This window comes from Nematostella vectensis, chromosome 5 (assembly GCF_932526225.1).
Source record: "Nematostella vectensis chromosome 5, jaNemVect1.1, whole genome shotgun sequence".
Classification (NCBI taxonomy): Eukaryota; Metazoa; Cnidaria; class Anthozoa; order Actiniaria; family Edwardsiidae; genus Nematostella; species Nematostella vectensis.
This window is the reverse complement of record NC_064038.1, coordinates 5,858,846-5,877,938: the sequence shown is the minus strand read 5'-3', so window position 1 is coordinate 5,877,938 and position 19,093 is coordinate 5,858,846. Positions and strand designations below refer to the sequence as shown.

General features: G+C 38.4%; 2 protein-coding genes across 12 annotated transcripts in view; both read right to left on the bottom strand.

Moving 5' to 3' along the window:
• Nucleotides 1-19,093, bottom strand: part of LOC5511206 (forkhead box protein B1) — a 62,564-nt gene that overhangs the window by 34,544 nt on the left and 8,927 nt on the right. The gene's annotated exons all lie outside the window — the stretch shown is intronic.
• LOC125563145 lies at nt 10,354-14,961 on the bottom strand. Of its 2 annotated transcripts, none has more exons than XM_048728025.1 (13): nt 13,937-14,961; nt 13,718-13,858; nt 13,382-13,598; nt 13,167-13,278; nt 12,969-13,084; nt 12,674-12,840; nt 12,528-12,591; nt 12,365-12,436; nt 12,045-12,253; nt 11,761-11,952; nt 11,614-11,635; nt 11,385-11,536; nt 10,354-10,546 (listed from the first exon to the last, which is right to left on the bottom strand). In XM_048728025.1, exons 2-13 carry the CDS (start codon nt 13,808-13,810, stop codon nt 10,400-10,402), a joined length of 1,563 nt encoding a protein of 520 aa, XP_048583982.1. In that variant the 5' UTR covers nt 13,811-13,858; nt 13,937-14,961; the 3' UTR covers nt 10,354-10,399. The 2 variants fall into 2 exon arrangements, with proteins under 2 accessions (XP_048583982.1, XP_048583983.1); XM_048728026.1 differs by lacking the exon at nt 10,354-10,546 and adding an exon at nt 11,092-11,309 and having other exon boundaries at nt 13,937-14,956.

Genomic DNA, 19,093 nt, shown 5'->3' with positions numbered 1-19,093 from the left:
AGGAAATGCCGAAACCAAATCAAGTTTTTTTGCGCAAGTTTTGCTGAAACACATGTATTTCTGTAACAAGATATTGTTATATTGAATGATCAAAACTTTAAATGGACAATTCGTTAGTGAATTTCTTTTAAAGAGCAAAACAAATTTTCACGGCAAAAACCAATCTTCCTCATTGAGAACCTGCAGGTGGTTTAAACAAAATAAATAAAAATAACTGATATGTCATCGCGGGTTTGAAATATTGTGAGGGTAAAGTCAACAAGAGTTTCCCATAAACTGGTAAATTGGTTTATTAAACAAAAGTGAGGATCAATTGTAGAAAACTAACACATAAAGTGTTATTATTCGGGAGAAAAAATCCCAGGGTATCAAACGCGAAGGAAAAATCACCTACCAAACATCGCTATGGTAAGATAAAGGCAAGGGAGGAATTTTTCACGAGAAAAACAATAGAAAACGAGACGCTTAATCAGCCTACTGTTTTTATTTGGGAATTGGAACCCTCCGCAGAGATTCGATTAAGATTTCTGAAATTAAAAACGCGTATTAATAAGACGTGGAAATTTCGCCTGAAATGAAATGTCGGAATTGAGCATCACCTGGTTTTGAGTATACTCAAAAAGAAAAATAATAATTAAACTACCCGGGGTTTTTTTTAAGTTTTTTTGCAGACCTGTTACGGGTTTACAGGTTTTTTCATACACTTAACTAAAAAGTTGAAGATTTCAAATTGATAATAAATACAGTGTTTTTATAAGCGCGCGTCCAAATGGCGCGCGTCCCGTTACGTTGATACGTTTTCGGCGGGAAACGTGTTTTCGGCGGGAAAGCTAGTAGCACCGCCGCCGCCTTGTGTCGCGAGCTCACCACATATCAATCACTAAAGACTTAGCAGCGAAACACTGTTACTCTTCCCAAAACAGCATGTAAAGAGGAAACCGAAATGCAAGGCTCGCGCACTGGGTCTTTTGCAAGAGGCCGGAAATTAAAATCAGGTCCCTCAGCTCCCGAAAACGCGGGTAGTTCTAAGGCTTCGACAGAAGCGAATTTACGCCTTAACAAACGGTGCCTTTATGTTGCTTTGCTTTTACTTGGTTTCCGAGTAAATATGAAAGCTTCTTATAAGATAAATGTCCACAGAGAGTTTATAAAAACAAAAATTAGTATAGATATTTTGTCAATAAAGAAGTTCAAGACTTGCCTAAGTTGTTATACTAGTTTTTTTTTTATGCTGTGGCAGAGTCCTGCGCGAAAGAGAACCAAACATCGGGCTTTTTTCGGCACCATCAAAGTCTTCGCGAGTGATCACGAGTTTTCTAAGAAGAACTATTACTTCTTCTTGGGATAAAGACAGAAAAGAAACCGCTAAAGTGATGAGTCATAGGGTCGGGTTTGTCGGCAGATTATCGTTTATTTTTTAGAATGATGCGATTTGGGGTTTTCAATCGTGCACTGAAAATAATTGCACCGCTTGACCCCACGCAGGGGAATCCATGGGAGCTGCTTGAAATGCTATTTATAAGAGAGAATGTTAACAACCTACGCATCGTACCTGTAAATAAAGACTTCTTGTTCTTTTTAATATCAAACTTCATTCATAAACACTGCATAACGCGCATCTAACCAAGACAAACGGCGAGCCTCGCCACGGGGACAAGTTAATCAAACGCGCCCCATTTAGCCACCGATCCGGGGGTCTAGGTGTAAAACTTCCACCCTTTAGTTAGAGTTGCAATTAACAAAGGCTTTATTTCAAACTAATTCTTCTAAAAGGCGAGTTTTAATAGCGATTGTTTCAATATGAGCTACTTGTTTAGACTAATCGCTAAAGTTGTAGCACTTATCTCTGTTGTTTTATTGAGAATTCACTGCTAAGTGTGTCGATAAACACGGATAAACAGCGAACAAGGAACGCCACTGGTGGTCATTCCCCAATACATTAGAGTCATTAATAAAAACGCAATGAGATTTTGTTTTCTCGTCTCTTTATTCAATGCCACTGCGGGTGTAAAACATAAAAAGGACAAATCACGATAAGGGACGAAGCGACAATTACTTTGTTCTCATCAAGCATTTTTTGAAAGTGTAGGAAAATAATTTGGGTGTAGCTTTAAGGGGGTTGTTTTTGCCAAAGGGGACAAAACAATGCGATAAATAGCATACCTTTCGTGCTCGAACAACGAACAACAAATCGCCCCAACTAGAAGCTTATATGCTAGATAGTATATTCAATCCGTTTATCCGTTTCTAATATTTACTCACAAGAAGCATGTTTGTTATACGTCGCAGATTCCGCTTGAAAAAAAAAAAAAACATTTTCATATGTAAGCAAAGTTCCCCAATCTTTGGGTTAATCTTAATCAGTTTGGGAATTATCAAATAGAGACGAGTTCCTAATTTCCCAGACGAGCGAAATTGTGTATGTGGACTCATTTTCTAGCTTTATGTATAAGTGTCAATTTGCCGACAAAGACTTTTTTAGATTTATTAACTGTGAAGTGGCACTTAAACTTAATAATATTTTACAGGAGCCGATCAAAAGGCAAACTTGAAAAAATACAAACTTATTTGCTCTACGTTCTAAAACTGTTATCTGTGGCTAGTGTTTTTAACAATATTGAACGTAGTAGGAATAATTATTTATGCTCGGGGCTCCTTCCTTTGAAGCATGAATTCGAATGAATGGCCCTTTGTCACCTGAATGACTGATAATACGGAAACCCCGCCCTAGTCATGCCCAGATATTATAACACAAAAGAAGTTTGAAGTTTGAGCGAATCTTTTAACACAGTCTGTTAAACATTTGCCAAATCGCAATTATGTAGCTTGAATTGGAGCGAATCTTTTGACTTAGTTCGGATAAACAGTTGTAACTCACAATTATGTAGCTTGAATTGGAGAGAATCTTTTAACACATTTAAACAATTGCCAATTTACAATTGTGTACCTTGAATTTAAGCGATTTTTTTTTTTTGCTTATTTGCAATTGTGTAGCTCGAATTGAAGCGAATCTTTTAACGCAGTCCGATAAGTAGCCAAATCACAATTATGTAGCTCAGTTGAAACGAATCCGACTATAACATTTCTCTAGTCACTCTTGTGAATCTCAAGCTATTTATATCACTAAAAGACGCAAATCTTTTAAACGAATCGTTAAAAGTTTTCATTCAAAATTCTGTAGCTTGAATTGGAGCAAATCGGTCTGTAAACATTCTTTTTGTCTCTCTTGGGTAGCAAGTTATTGATATTAAAAAAGAACCTTGAATCCTAGCGAATCTTTTAACACAATTCGTAAACAGTTTCTAATTCACGTATGTAGGTTGAACTGTTAATATGTATTGTTGCGAATTTCTCGAATCTTTTAACATTCAGTTCACCTTTGTGAACCAGGAAACCACAGACAAATAGCTATTACGTTTATCGATTAAGTAAAACTGTAAATTCCTTCAAATAGTGCAAAATAAAATGATTCTGATTCTGATATACACTATTTTTTGTTTTAAAAGAACCGTTTTTTATAAGAACGTCCAGCCTGAGATTTCACCAAATTTTAAGTTCATAGGGCTAAGAACATGTCGAGGCTCAGATGTCTGAAGCGTTTTTAAATGCAGACGTTCTTAAAAAGAAAAGAGTTCCCAATAGTGTAAATTGAATTGGAAGGAATCTTTTGACATCTGTAATGTGTAATCTGTTCCCTGTAATCTGTAACAGTTTCCAGCACAGTCTGGCTCCTTTGAACAAATTCTAAGCCTAAAGCCTTCAATAAGCCTGAAAAGACTCAAGCTCAACTAAGGCTAAGAATTAAACTGTTCTTGTCTTATTCAAAACAATTAGGTACACTCTCTTTTTTATAAGAACGTCTAATTTTCAATTAGCCTGGGCCGTTTTTTATTTAAGGGCCATTTTAGGGCTGAAAATGTTCTAGGATGTTCTTAAATTTGAGTGTATATAAAAAAATATAATACCCAATGAATTATTAGAAAACAATCACGAAAACCATCTATAGCAAGAATATTTGAGAGGTTGGTCTCCTTACATACTTTTATTATGAGCACAATTTGATTCTGCATATCACACTAACAGAATAACTTTTGCTGCTATTTGGGCCTCAGTATGTTCTTAAAATGTGGTGTAATTTCAGCTTGAGCGTTCTTAAAAAAAAGTAGTGTATGTATTAGTCTCTTCCTAATTGACTCTATGATGTAGTCTACCTTAGAGCAAAGGACAAGTGTACACTCATACCAACAATGTTTATATGGATACCTGCGAGACGCAATGATATCGTACCAGAAGTAACGTGCCTAAGTACCCGTTTTGTTTCTTGGTGAGCTGTAGATGACAAATACATCGTTGATCCCACCGTGTTAGTCTGTAAGTACTGTCACTGAGAATGGTACCACAAGGCCAGCGTCCTCAGTGGTTCTATGTGTGTTAGTCTGTAAGTACTGTCACTGAGAATGGTACCACATGGGCAGCGTCCTCAGTGGTTCTATGTGTGTTAGTCTGTAAGTACTGTCACTGGGAATGGTACCACAAGGCCAGCGTCCTCAGTGGTTCTATGTGTGTTAGTCTGTAAGTACTGTCACTGAGAATGGTCTCACAGGGTCAGCGTCCTCAGTGGTTCTATGTGTGTAAGTCTGTAAGTACTGTCACTGAGGATGGTACCACAGGGCCAGTGCCCTCAGTGGTTCTATGTGTGTTAGTCTGTAACTACTGCCACTGTGAATGGTACCACAGGGTCAGCGTCCAAAGTGGTTTTATGTGTGTTAGTTTGTTAGTACTGTCACTGTGAATAGTACCACAGAGCCAGCGTCCTCAGTTGTTCTATGTATGTTAGTGTGTTCAATTTTTTCCTTTTTATCTCATGATTAAAAACTTTTTAACTTTTTAATGTGGTTTTGAAAACCACATCATTTACGTTCTGAAAAGACATTTTATGTAAGATATCTATTGGTTAATCTGTCAATTAGAGATTCACACAAAATCTTCAATTTTTATGTAGAATAAAGAGTAATGAATTTTAACCGTGTTACCATTAGCAAATAAAAAAAAAAAAAACAATCCATTAGTAGACGGCAGCCCAAGTGTCTACAATCCTCCTTTAAAAAGTTAAAATAACAAAAACAACCTTTTTTCGTTCCCTAAGGCCACCTATAAGGCAAACCACCTGGTCAATAAAAACACACTTTGCGTAAAGCGAGCGACGGGGATGCCCGAAGCCAGGGTGGCGGTGCCATGTTGTCTTGATCAGAGTTCGTAATGAGTAGAGGGTGGATTTCGCGACGTGTGCGAAAATATTGCTCGTGGAATAACCTAAACGTCTGACGAAGACCTGATAGTATCACTAGATACTGGCGATTTGGTATCAGAAGGGGAATTATTTTTCCCTGCTCGTCCTTTTTTTTAGGCGAATTTGTTTTGCTAGATTTCTAATAACGTTTTTGCATTGTTCTCTGGATTCAATAATGTAATATGCAAGCAAAGGTGAGTGCGCGCGCATTTGAGCCATTAGGGCGAGCCACCGCAGAAAAGTTTTTTCGGCATATTTTTTTTGGCCGGCCGAAAAAGAAAAGTGCCTTGTCCCCGGGCATGAATACTAGACCTCTCTAGTGTTAAACACCGAAAGCTGAAAAAGACCGGGGCTTTACGTAAGGGTAAAGATTGTGGTTAGTAAAGGACAAACAAGGAACTCAAGGAAAAATTAAGGCGCCATATAGTAAAAGCGTTAAGACAAAGTAGCCATGCCCGAAAGCATGTTGCGTTCAACTACGCACGATATGTTAAGGGTCTGTTTCGTAATGGAAAATAACGAAGCATGAAAATAAGTATTTAAAGAGACTCTGTCAGCCACGCCTTTCTTATTGTTTTCCTTCCATATAGTAATCAAAATAATGTGAAGAAATCGCGTAATAACCATCTAAAAACAAAGTTTTTTCTTTTGTATAGAAAACATCGCAATAGCTTTAACAAATCAGCCGATAGAAACGGATGCTTTCTCCCACTTGGTATTCTGCTAGAGGATGACGAAATGGTACCCTGGTTCCAGAGCCTCGAACGTCTCTCTATTTAGTGGCCAGCGAGGTTGAGAGAGACGTTCGAGGCTCTGGAACCAGGGCAACGAAATGGCGGTTGAAAGAGACTCTTTAACTTCGCTTGATCTGCAAAGATCGTACCAGCTATAAAAAGCTAGTATATTTTATCGATTGTTTTAAAACTCGCTTCGTGAACTTGCGTCATACGTGAAATGCGTTATGCCTTACGTGATTTGTAACAAAACGAGTCTGTGTTACGAGTCCCGTTATTGAATTATTACAACTGTTTTCTTAGAAATAAAGTTTTCCGATTTTCCGAGACTCAGAATTAAGAATTATCACTCAAGTAATGTTGCACTTTTTAGTGGACGATTGAAAATGATACATTGAATCATACAATGGTGGCAACTGCCAATAAAACAGCATGATATTCCTTAATATTCGAACGTATAATCGAGTGACTTTAGTTAGTAAAGCGGTATGAGGGTTATTAAGAATCAAACGTATAATCGAGTGGATGCTAGTAAAGCGGCATAACGTTCAATAACAATCGAACGTATGATCGAGTGCCTCTTGTTAACCTAACGGTACGAGGCTCAGTCAGGATCGAACGTATGATCGAGTATATTCTATTAGCACAACAGTATGGGGTGTCGCCAAGAAGTCTGCAATAAACCTACACAAACGTTATCGTGACCAGCCACAACCACGTGATACGGCAATAAGATCTTCCGTCTACCGCGCAAACTCGACAGTAGATAGCGTTATTCAACCCCACATTCTAGAAAGCGTTTTCCTTTAAAGCTTGTGATCCCGAAATCGAGCTTTCTAAAGGAGCGCTTTAGGTCTCAGATGTGATATGAAGTGCATCGCTGCGCTCACAAGGCGTCTTAATTATGTTTTAAGAAAAAAACGAATAAAGAGAACGTAAGATTTAATATCCTTGAACTCTAAAATAAATAAATGCCATTGTCGTGCGCTGCGGTGGGGGAATGGCGTGCTGGTATCTCAGCTCGTATATTGTGCCTTATGTCTGTGGAACCACTGGGTTCCAATGTCCAGCCGAGTTCCCACAAAGGCTAACAGGTTGTGTTGACGCAGGTTGTCGTAGGCGCATTGTTAACGGTAGCTATACATCACTGTCACTTGTGTTTATTCAACCATTGTGCTAAGATATTAGGCAAGAGTTAGAGGCAATATCAAATGGATTAAACAACGAGACTGATACTTGTAGTAGAGAATAAACGTTTAGAGAAGGCCAATCACGCCGCCACTTCACACAAACAATGTATCAATTTCCATCGGCCAATCCAAGCGAGATAATTCTAATCAAATATTGTTACAGATGTTGGACTTTGTATTTGGAATTGTGAATGACTATTTTGAAGTTCATACAAATTAATGTAAACAATAGCAAAGGAGTGGCACTTAGACTTTAAGGAGCCTTGAAACATTTTTTGTCGGTTTCTTTTAGCGCAAGATGACAGGCCAGAGCTAGAATGATGACGATATATGAATACTAATACCTGTAGCAGAGGAGAATCGGGCATATAAATCATAGAAATCATAGAAATCATATAAATAATAGAAATCATAGAAATCGGAATGCCCTTGATAAAAGGGTATTTATTTTGTGAGACATGATCGAGATGGTCAAGGAATGCGATAACACTTGTAAAAAAACAATAACACTACTATTTTACTGTATCCAATTATACGCTGTTTGGAGGCATTTAAGCCCACTATTTCCCCCAAAAACTTGCATTGTTTACCTTATAAAGGAGGCAGGAGTTGTTCGGTATGCACTATCGCCAGTGGCGTCCACAAAAATCTTATCTCCCCCCTGTATCTAGACCCATTTCTCTGGCCTGTCGAAGATCGAGCAAGAGGTCCAAGGGTTGAAAATTGAGGTACTCCAAAGGTAGTAAACTTCTGTTTAAATTCTATAACATTATGTTTACAAAAAATGTCTCCCTCCTGTGTTATCTAGAGTAAAGGGTTAAACCTTGAGGTACTCCAAAGACAGTAAGCTTCTGCTAAAATTCTATAACGTTATGTCAGTATGTTCACAAAAAATATCTCCCTCCTGCATTATCTATAGCCAACGTCCTACCATCTGAGGCCAAAAAAGGGCCCAAGGGATGACCCCATAGCTAATCCAAAAGCAGAAGCAGGATTTTCACGCTCATTAGACCCTAACTTGAGAAATTTGCTACATCTATCGTTTCCAAACTTTGAAGAAAACAAGCGCGAGCTAAAAAAAATAATGCTACAACTGAAGCTTAGTTTACAATCAATTCAACCCATTTTACCATACCTTAAAGACTTTACTTAATTTACTGAGTGGATTTAAAGGGCAATATTACTCAAACGGAATAGTTTCGCTCGGTAACCACTTTTTATTTGTTGTGATGTTTCTTGACCCGTGAGAGAAAGAACGATAAAAAAATCCCTGGGGTTAAACGCTAAAATACTGATATATGGAATATATATTAGTTAGAAAAGCACTCTTTTTATAAGAACGTCCAATTTTCAGTTAAGACTGGGTCGTTCTTATTTCCGGAGCATTAGGCTGAAAATGTTCTTAGGAATGCTCTCAAATTTCAGTGAAAAATACACAATGAATTCTTTAATGAATTATTACACAAATGATCCGATAACAATAATAATTAAGAATAACGGTTAAAGATTGATTCTGCATTTTAGAACGCAACACACTAAACAAAACGATATTTCGCTGCTATCTGAACCTCGACATGTTCTTAGGTAAAATCTCAGGCTCGGAAGTTCTTATAAAAAAAGAGGGTGTATATGGGCATAAAGTAACCCTTTTAAAATAAAGCTGATTGTATATCAGATAACTGTCTATGTGGATCCAAATATGTGCTTATCTCTTGCGCAAATACCTTGTTTTTATTAAAACTTAGGCCAATATTCGGTGCACAGCAGGTTATTGTAAATATTGACATAACAGAGAAAATCTTATGACTCTCCTTTTCAAAGCTTAAAATTAAAATCCAGAAAGTTTATATAATAAGAGGCTGGCAAGAAACTGTCAACTTATGAAAAATAACTCCTTTGAAAAGAAAACCATACAAACAACTAGAACATAAGGCATTCACTTTTACATAAACTAAACAGGCACTTTTTGTGTTTTTGTCAGACGCTAATGGAAAGATTTATGGCTTACTTGATTGCTTTAGCGATTTTTAATTAGAGTCATTATCGTGAAAATAAGATCACTAAAAATAAATTGATAACCCACTGAGATAGTAGAACAATAAAATGGCCCTTGAATCGAGGAAATGGTGGAATGAAAATTTATAATGATTTGAATAAGTTTTTGAATGAGTCCTTTTATCAACGCTTATAAATGTTTTAACCAGTCACAATAAAAATGACCGATCGATGAGTAGAAAACGATTGGCCACACACCAGGGCCCTGTTGCTTATTTATTATGCTCACACTAATGCCAAAGTTGAATTCTATGAAAACACAGACTTGACCACTCAAAACGCATCGAAATCAATGGGAACTTTAGGATTCAATAACAATTCATAACCGATATGAGAATTCCACGATTATGTAAAGTAATCTTAAGAGAAAGCTTTAAACTTCATTTACCAAATTTTGGTATTTTGCTAACCTCGCACCCAGGCTCCTTTTCGCTGCGCGATTTCCCTTTGGTGACGTAACGTTTGATTTGCCGCTTGCCTGAGGAGTGTCAGCGTTACATAAATCCGCCATTTTAAAAATTAAATATAACCGCGTTGCATCCTGGGGCCTAGCAAAAGCAATAACAATGGAGAAGCCTGGGAACGGGTCTAGTATTTCGCTTGAAAGGTAAAAAGAAGGCGTCTGATAGAGACTCTTTAATAACGTTGAAAGCCCGGACTTTCCCCCCCTTATTCAGTATTATACCGGAACGGGCTAAATGAACTAATCAATAAATCAAACGCCAACAACTACTATATAGAGAGAAGGGTGCGCAGTAAAGCATATCAAACATATTCCCCACGGATAGTGTCCTTCGTTCGCTGTGCCTTATATGGTCATATATGCCCATATTTAGAAGTACTGGAGTTTCCCCTTTCGCGCTTCTCCAACAAACATGGCGGCAAACACTGATTCTCTAAAGACTCGTAGTGGAAGAATTATAAAGAAACCGGATCGCTTGGTCAAATATTTAGACCATTCCTCAGTTGATACGTACGTGAAAGAAGAGAAAGAGGAAGAAGAAAAAGTCTGGGAGATAGAGAGAGTTTTAAACGTTGAGGGAGACTATGCCTTTGTGAAATGGAAAGGCTACAGCGATAGATATAATTCTACGGTTTCTCTTTCATTGAATCCGCAGTTGTCATGCTATTTAGCCGTGAATGCTGGGAACCCCGACAGTAGTGAGGTAGCAAGAGAAAAGCTTCCCATTCTTTGCTCCGAGGATAAGGAATTGTGGCTGATTCGACATGCACTGTTCGATGAGCTCCAATTTCGTACACCCGAGAATGACACGGGACTCATTCGGAGAGTACAAGTGAAAGTCCCACTTTCAAAGGGGGGTTTTTCCGCTTTGTTTGGTAAAGGGACATTTTCTTTTGCTACCTCACGAAAGCTGGATTTTTCAGGGACCCGTAATATTCGGTTCCCGTGCACTGCTGTCGAGTTTGGCACCGTTATTGGTACGGAGTTTATGGCTCGGCAACTGCCAGATTCGAGTACAATATGTGAAGTTAACTCATCTTCGAAGATGTGGATATCATGAGGATACGAGCTAAGGATTAATTATGATCATAGTTCGTGCCCCCGTTGTACTTACATCTCTGAATATGGGTCAGAGGAAGAAAGGCCTAGTATGTGTCGACCGCTAGAGCGCAAGTATCCCCCGCTGAGCTTTTTGGAGATCAGCTTCGTACGGCGTAGACGGAATATGCTTCACAACTATGGCTCGGTAAGTTAAAATCTCTCTATATAAACTAATTGTTGACATCTGTTTCAACCGATTTCACTGTATTTCCAGTCGAAAATAAAGAGGGGGAATTTAGATCCAGGGAATGATACAGATTGTTTTGATGGTTTTAATGCCTTTATATAATAATGTGGGTACAAATAGTTATACAAGTTATAAATAGTGATATTTACAACAGTAATAAATAGCACCAAAAATATAATAAATAAATAAATACATTTTTTCTTTGTCTTCACTGCTTTTGATATTTTCTCTTGACCCTTTCCAAATTATTTTCCCTACTGAACAGTTTTCTGTTTTCCCTCTCCATGATCTATAGAGATAAAAATACACAGTTGTAGCAAGCGATTAGTCTAGATAACATGACGTTTTTTTCACTTGGAATTACCTGTACAGTGTAGTTGCTATTTTTCCCCCCTTTCTGGCTACCCCTGTGGAATGTCTTGTTCTGCATGTGGTTTTTCTTTTCCACTGTCTGGCAATTGAACTGGTGGATCGTGCCATGAATCTCCAAAAATTGGGGGACATGATAAACAAGAACTGTAGAGAAAAAAATGCATAAAATTACTTGGTCTCGGAGATCCCAAGTCAATTAAGGAATCTCATTTTAATCTTACCATGTATATATGGAATTACATCCTGTGGAGAGATAAAAGAAAGCACAATTAAAATAATATATCTACTGATTTTATTTTTTCAGTGACATATGATCAAATGAGGCTTGTGTCCTGCCAGTTCAACTAACCACAGGGATGTAGAATTACCTCATCAAACGTGGCTTTTCTAAATTTGGTTCCCCATTGGCGGGCCTTTTCTTGAAAAGCATCTGCTCGAAGATATGCTTCATCTCCAGGATTTGCCCCAAGAGCATCAGTGAGGACCATCAAACTTTTCCACACTTGTGTCAGCTCTGATATGCTAAGAACTGTTTTCTCACAAGTGGGAGTGGACGATGGCTACAAAACACAAAGCAATTGTTAAATTAGCTTTATACACAGTAGTATCCTGGGTGTGCTGGTCTTTTTTATAATGAAAATAAAAATCATACCTCAAACACTATGTTGTTGCGGTCAAGATGATCCTTGAGTGTGGCACGTAGGAAGTCCTTGGTGCCTGTCGACCTCAGATGGAACTTCCTACATTCCTCCACTAGCTGGGCTTTGGTCAGACAGTCAAGGCTGGTGATGGACTTGTTCTCCATGTCTCCTAGGAAGGCATGGATATCAAGCCCCCTAATGATAGTTTCCAAATCATCACCTTTATAAGGAAAAGAGGATTCAAAGAAAATAAATAACGAAACTTTATAGTAATTTCATATTAGTTTCAGTTATTATAACAGTCTTTTCTATTAGTCAGTTATTTACTTACAATCCAAAGAGCTCCACTTGGTTGTGGTTTTGCCACTGTCATCCTGGACATCATAGAAACAAAACCTCACACCTGCAAATACAATATGGCAAGAAAACAAAATGATAATCACCATAAGACATCCCCTATACCCATTTACCCTATACATGAAATTTTTATTTACCCAAAGCTTCTATTGCTTCTTCCATGGCTTTTTTAACATTCTGCTCTATAGCCCAGCAAGCAACCTAGAAGTTTAATATATACCAGGAACTTTTTTAAAAAATGGCTCAATGGAGATTTGAATTTGTTAAATAAGCATAATTTTACCTGGTTGAGAAGTTTTCCCATGATCCTCAATTTGAGGTGCAGGGTGTCGGGTATGACCTTGGTAAATTCAATGTCCACGAGAGGTAAACATTGAACTCCCTTGGCATTTGGACACCCAACACGTGCACGGCACTGGTTTAAGGTTCTGGTTATGGGCCATTGTGGGACTGAAATTTTTATCAAATTTATCTAGTTATTTATAATATAGCTGACAATGGAATAATTCATAAAAACAAAAATCATTTAATTCATTACATAACATTCATTATATAAGTAACAAAATTAAAAAACTTACTAGAAAAGTCTCTGATCATCCTTTTGCTGCATTCGCACCAAATGCAGAAGTACAAGGCACAGGGACTATTAATTCCGAGAATACACGCCATGAACTTCCAGTCAGCACACATCACCCTTAAAAAAGGGATAAAAGTTACATATGTCCTGTTTAATGCCAGATCATAAGATTATTGGTTGCAAAAAAAATGAAACCTACCAATCAATAGTGTATTCAAGGCCATTAACAAGAATGCCAGTTCTCCCTAGGGCCTTCATCTCATCAAAAACCCCTCTCAAGGTCGCCTTTAGGATGTCATATGACTCCTTGCCTATAATAAAAAGTGTTCACAGATATATGGCTTTAGTTGACTATATCATTAGGAAGATTTGTTCTCGCTTACAGCTGCAATAAATTAGCTGCAACCAACTCACCATCATATATAGATATACAGTATTCCCTTTCTGGGCTTCTTTTAACAGAGTTTTCTGCTGGAAAGCAGAAGGTTGTCATAACACTCCCGAGTTTTTTGGTGGTTTTTCTACCATCACCAGAAAACCGAAGGGTTATAACATTGCCCCCTGCATTTCCAATGACATCTGAACTATAACTTAGAATGTCCTTGATGGATCTTGAACATCCTTTTGCATTCTGAAAGGAGAAACTTTGTTTAATGAATTATTGGGTTTGTACAGTATTTGCTTGTTTTAAAGGATGCAAAATGTGCTGTGCACAAAGCAAATCAGAATTAAGACTATCAACAGACTAACCCCTTCAAATTCTGTAATAGGAATGATTGCATTTTGAGCTTTTCTCTCTTTCTGTATCCCATACAGTGATGGCAAGCTGGACCCAGCTACCATCTTTAGCTCATGGTATGCTGAGTCAGAAACATCACCATCATCTTTGGCCTGAGATTATAAAAATAATCTAAATATAGAAAAAATAAGAAACCTACAGTACTGTACATGTACTTCTATAATACCTACCTTGAGAGCTCTTTGGATCTTTTTATGGTCAATCTCCTCAGGCTCAACCCTCTCATTGAAATGTAGGGCAAAACTGACCAACTTCAAGTTGAACCTAGAGATAAGGAAACATTTTATGATAAACAAATGCCATTATAACAGAATTGGTAAATTTAGGTTGTTTCCATGTGTACAAAAATTCTAAACAAACCTCAACAACTTTCCAATCTGTTGGAAGCTTCTCAAATTGCTTCTCAAGCCATTTTTTAATCTCTGACTTTTTGTGAAATTGAGCTTTTGGCTCAAGGTCACAAAAAGGCTTTCTCGGCTGAAGAAAGGGCTTTTTTTCCTTGCCTAGCTCCTTTCTCATGCCATCTCTCTCTTTGACAACATCAGCGAGTCGATGTTTTAGCTCTGACAGCTGATTCTCGAGCTCTCCGATTCTCGAGTCCCGAGAATCACACAGCCCGATTTCACGGACTTGAGGTAGCATGTAAGCCAATCTTTGTTTTTTCAATGGAGGACCTTGTGAAAAATTTGTCAAATACCCTTGCACCATCATTTTAGTAGATATCTATCATGAACAAGCAAACGAGACGACTAAACTTTTGAACCTCTTCCCGCCTAAGTTTACCGAGATTCTGCAAGATGATCCCCAAAAAACAACCCGTGAAGATTATCTAGATAAGAATTGCGCCAAAATTATACAAACAAAAAACGGAAATATTAGAAAGGAATACTTAGCTTCTCGTCCTTCGGGTGTTTCTGTACTCTTCAGCATCAGGATCACACAAGGACGTAGTCGATTAAAATACCTACGAGGGCTTTTTTCCACAAGTTAGGCTGGCAGAAGAAAGATCTAGCCCCTACAGGGGTATTTGATGAGAAAAATAGGTATTTTTCGCTTCTATAAGCAGAAATCTCAGGTTAAATAGCCCTGTTTTCCAAAAATAATCGCTCTTCGTCCGCCATCTTGGATAGCTCAGAGAAAACCCATTTGTAATTTGCCAGGTTACACAGCTCCTAGTCTCAGTCTCTAAAAAAGCGGCCGGGCGAGTTTGAATAACACCAAAAGTTTGATATGCTGGATTTGCAAGTTCCAATGATAGGGAGACTGAGCAATGTCTGCTGTGGATTATTTTAAGCCTATGTCGGTTTTTTCATGTAAAAGTTCTACGAAAAATAATCATTTTATCGTGTACTCTTTATAGCCTCGCCAGAAGTGAGAGTTTATTCTTCTTCTGGCCTCGTAGAAGTTTAGTTAGTTTTGATAGTAAGACTGCAAGAAGAGATCGGTCTACCCCCTCTTCTTAGCAAACAGCTAAGTCCGCCCCTAGTTGGCGATGAATTCTGGGCGTGCAAGTCCGAACGTAAGGCGATAGACCCCCTGTCTTGGAAACCGCCACGATCTCAAAGGCTTGCCGACAGTGACGTAGGAACAATGGTAAGTCTTGTGTTGCATGTTTTTGTAAACAGGCCGATGAATTTTTTCTTGTTCGTAGCCGCAACCCTATCCGTGATTTGACTAAGCTTTCCTGCTAACAAGCCAAGATGACATAGGGGGGGGGGGGTGTCTCTGGAATATTAGTATGAGGGGGGTTCTGTTCGACGTATGGGTTTAAAATTTTGGTCCTCGCCTTTTTGGGGTATGTGGGTGGGTGGGTTCAGAACTTTGCCTAGTATACTTAGGGACATTGCAGTGTCGGAGTTTTGAGTATTACAAAACTCCATTATTGATATGCTCCTAAAATAAATTTCAGTTGAATCCCAACATTGCTCCGCTCCGGACTCCGCAGACCGGAGGTTCCTCATTTTACCGACATGACGGAAAAACCCTGAACATGCCCACTTCGAAGAAATGGAGAAAGAAGATACAATTTCTCACAATGGCCATCAGTTCCTTGTATTCCGGACTGATTTTCTCTTTTCAAAACACAAATAACGTGAGGCTGAAATTCACATACCCAGATTTTGGCTATTTCAGATATTTTTTTCCTTGATCATCCTTGCGCTGCGTATGAGCTCAGGAACGAAAAGCTCAAATTTCAATGTCACTTTACAAAAAGTCGCATCGATTTTAAAAAAGTCGCATTTGATATTTTGTTTGATATTACTCACTAAGAACTTAGGGGAATTTTCCGCCTTATTCGATGTGAAACGAGCTTATTGGAAACGTCAAGTCATGTTTTTCCGTCATGTCCACTTTACCGACAGCCGCGTATTATATGGTCAGATTAAGTCATGATTAACGACCGGCTACATCTAATGGCCTTTTAAAAGTAACCGCACCCATATATATCATAGGTAATGTCTCGACAAAATTACAAACCCAAAAATTTCCGTTTGAACCGGTCGTTTACGCGCATGTATCCCGCGAACTGTTCAATCCAGTGTAACGGATTAGCCGATGGTATTCTTTACCGACTTCCGTATCGGACAAAGTCGTGAACCTGAAGTAGCACGTACCTAGTCTAGTACGGCAAATATTGCGAGTCGTTTACACCTTTAAAAAAGGCAACTACGACGGCGGACATGGTATAGATTGTGAAATTCCTTTTTCGGCAAAAGATTCAGAGTCTAAAATATAGAATTTCAAACCCAAAAAAAACACAAATAAGCCAACAAAACAGTAGACATTATTTTGTGATTTCTTGGAAATGGTACACACAGAAAAGCTGCCGGATTTCATACCGTAATGAAGCGGCTTATATCTGTACCCCCCCCTCCGGCAGGAAAGGGGGAGGTGTAACCAAATGTAGGAAAGGGTAATGAAAGAGTCTCTGTTACCCGCCATTTTGCCATCCTAGCAAAGTAACAGGTGTGAGAAAGCATCCATTTCCATCGGCTGATTTGGGGAAGCTATTAAACTTTGTTTTTAGACGGAAGGATTTCTTTACATATATTTTTTGTTGATTAAAAACAATTACAAAGGTGTGGCTTTCTAAAGCTCTTTAACGAACGCAAAGAACATCACTCAAAATAACAAAGCTCGAAAACACATATGGAACTACCTTCATAAAAATATTTTCTGTAAAATTTTCTAAATCATGGTACCATTTGATTTTGAACGCGCTCGTGTTAAAAATAGCATAATGCCTATGTTGTTGTTGTTGTTGGTATCTTGAAAGGGATGAAATAAAGATGCGGCGGGCGCATTTATCTGAAGTACCCCTGTTGACATACTCTCCCACGCAGCCGTCAGCATGACCAACCACAGGCATCCCAAGCTCACTGTGTGTATGAATAAATTACAGTGGTTCACGTTGTGTCATGGTTTACAGTAAACATATGGGATTAAAACAAGCCGTTCAATTTACTACGAATATCATAAAACTCTAAAAAATATTCTGACCTGACAGTGGATCTCAGATATTGTCTGGGTGAAGAAAAACAGAACAACGTAACTCTCGAAATGCCGGTCCAAATTGCTTGAAACTTCACCCAGACCATATGTAAGACTCCACTGTCAGGTCAGAATATTTTTGAGAATTTTACGATATTCGTAGTAAAGTGAACGGCTTATTTCAATCCCATATGTTTACTGTAAACCATGACACAACGTAACGTGAACCACTAAAATTTATTCATACACACAGTGAGCTTGGGATACCTGTTGTGGACAAACACAAAGGACGGCTGCACGGAGACTATGGATGACATCGATTGCTGTTGTTTTTTGTCCTGGTGGATTAGAATCCATCTAAGAACCAGGAATTAGAAAGTACAGACACACTCATAAACAGCAATTACCATCAGATCTTAGACCAATGATCCCCACCCTAACACCGGGATCATAACCCAGTACTAGTCACTTAAAAGTTGATATTTCCCTTTTGTCCAGTGCAATTCAGTTTCATCGGGAATTACACGAAAACAACGGAAATACCAAGCAATTACGGTATCACGGCATAAACAACAAAGTAAGGAATAGACGTGTTTAAATAGGAAGTGGGGCCCATTGCACTTGACACTTAACATTCTAACTAGAGGAAACGGAAAGGAAAGCAGAGACTTAGAACTGGATAACAAGATTATAAGAGAACAAAGGTACCACTCTCGATGGTAGAAAGCTGAGCATCCTATTTCCATCTGTTGATTTTGAAATTCCCATCCACGTCTTCTGGCGATGAAACTGCCCCAGCCCCTCCCCTTTAGCCGACGACGCGCTTTGGAAATTTAAGAACTTATACTGTGTTTTGGCCAGAAAAGCACGTCTATGGATTTGAGAATAATAAATACCGTTTTAAACAGTAGAGGGGAGGGAAGCTATGAAGGTGCTTTATCGATGTCTGTAAACTGCATTATTTTCATTGCTTCGCGGGCTTTCCACCGGGTGGGGAGGGTAAAAATATCTTGCTTCGCTTCCAGTTCAACCGAGCGTGACTAATTGTGCAACGGCATAGGTCTACGAGATAAACATATTTGGTTTGTTGTATTTTCCTCGCGAATTTCAACAGGATTTGAGTGCTACCGAAAATGGCGACTCCAACCTTGTTTCTTTCCTTATTAGGGTGTGTGAAGCTGTATATTTCGCGAGGAAAACCACCCCCAAATCGTTATCAGACATACATTTGACAACAAGACATGTTCTAAGTTTTAAGGCAATTTTATGGGCAACATTTCATTGGGCGACAAGCTACGAACAAGCTTCAAAACCATTGCCTGGGGTACCTGTGAGTCGTCCAGCAACTTGTTGTTACATCAGTCTTATACGATTTGCATGCAAGGGAGCAGCCTTTTGCCCCCTATCACCGCCATCGTAAAACAGCCCACATGGCAACTGTTTTGTTCTCTTTATACAGAAAGTGAAATATCGTAGTTTATAGGCAACGCCACAAGAAAGGCAAACAAAACTGAAAACTCTTTGAACTCATTTTTAAATATATCAAAGTGGAAACAAACTTTAATTACTATTAGGCAAGAGACTTTAATGATATTTTGACTTTTGTGACATAGCAATACCAAGTATACACTATCATTTGATTACAGAATTGACTGTTTTTATAGCTGGGATTGAATAAGCACTATAAATTGAATATCTTATCCGTCTGGGGTTTACGCTTAGTGACGTGTGTCACGCATTCAAGTCACAGGGGCCTTTAACTAGTGTTGATCAAACACTTCTTATTGTTTTATTTTTGGAAATACAACGGTTTAATTGCAAGAAAACTTAATAAA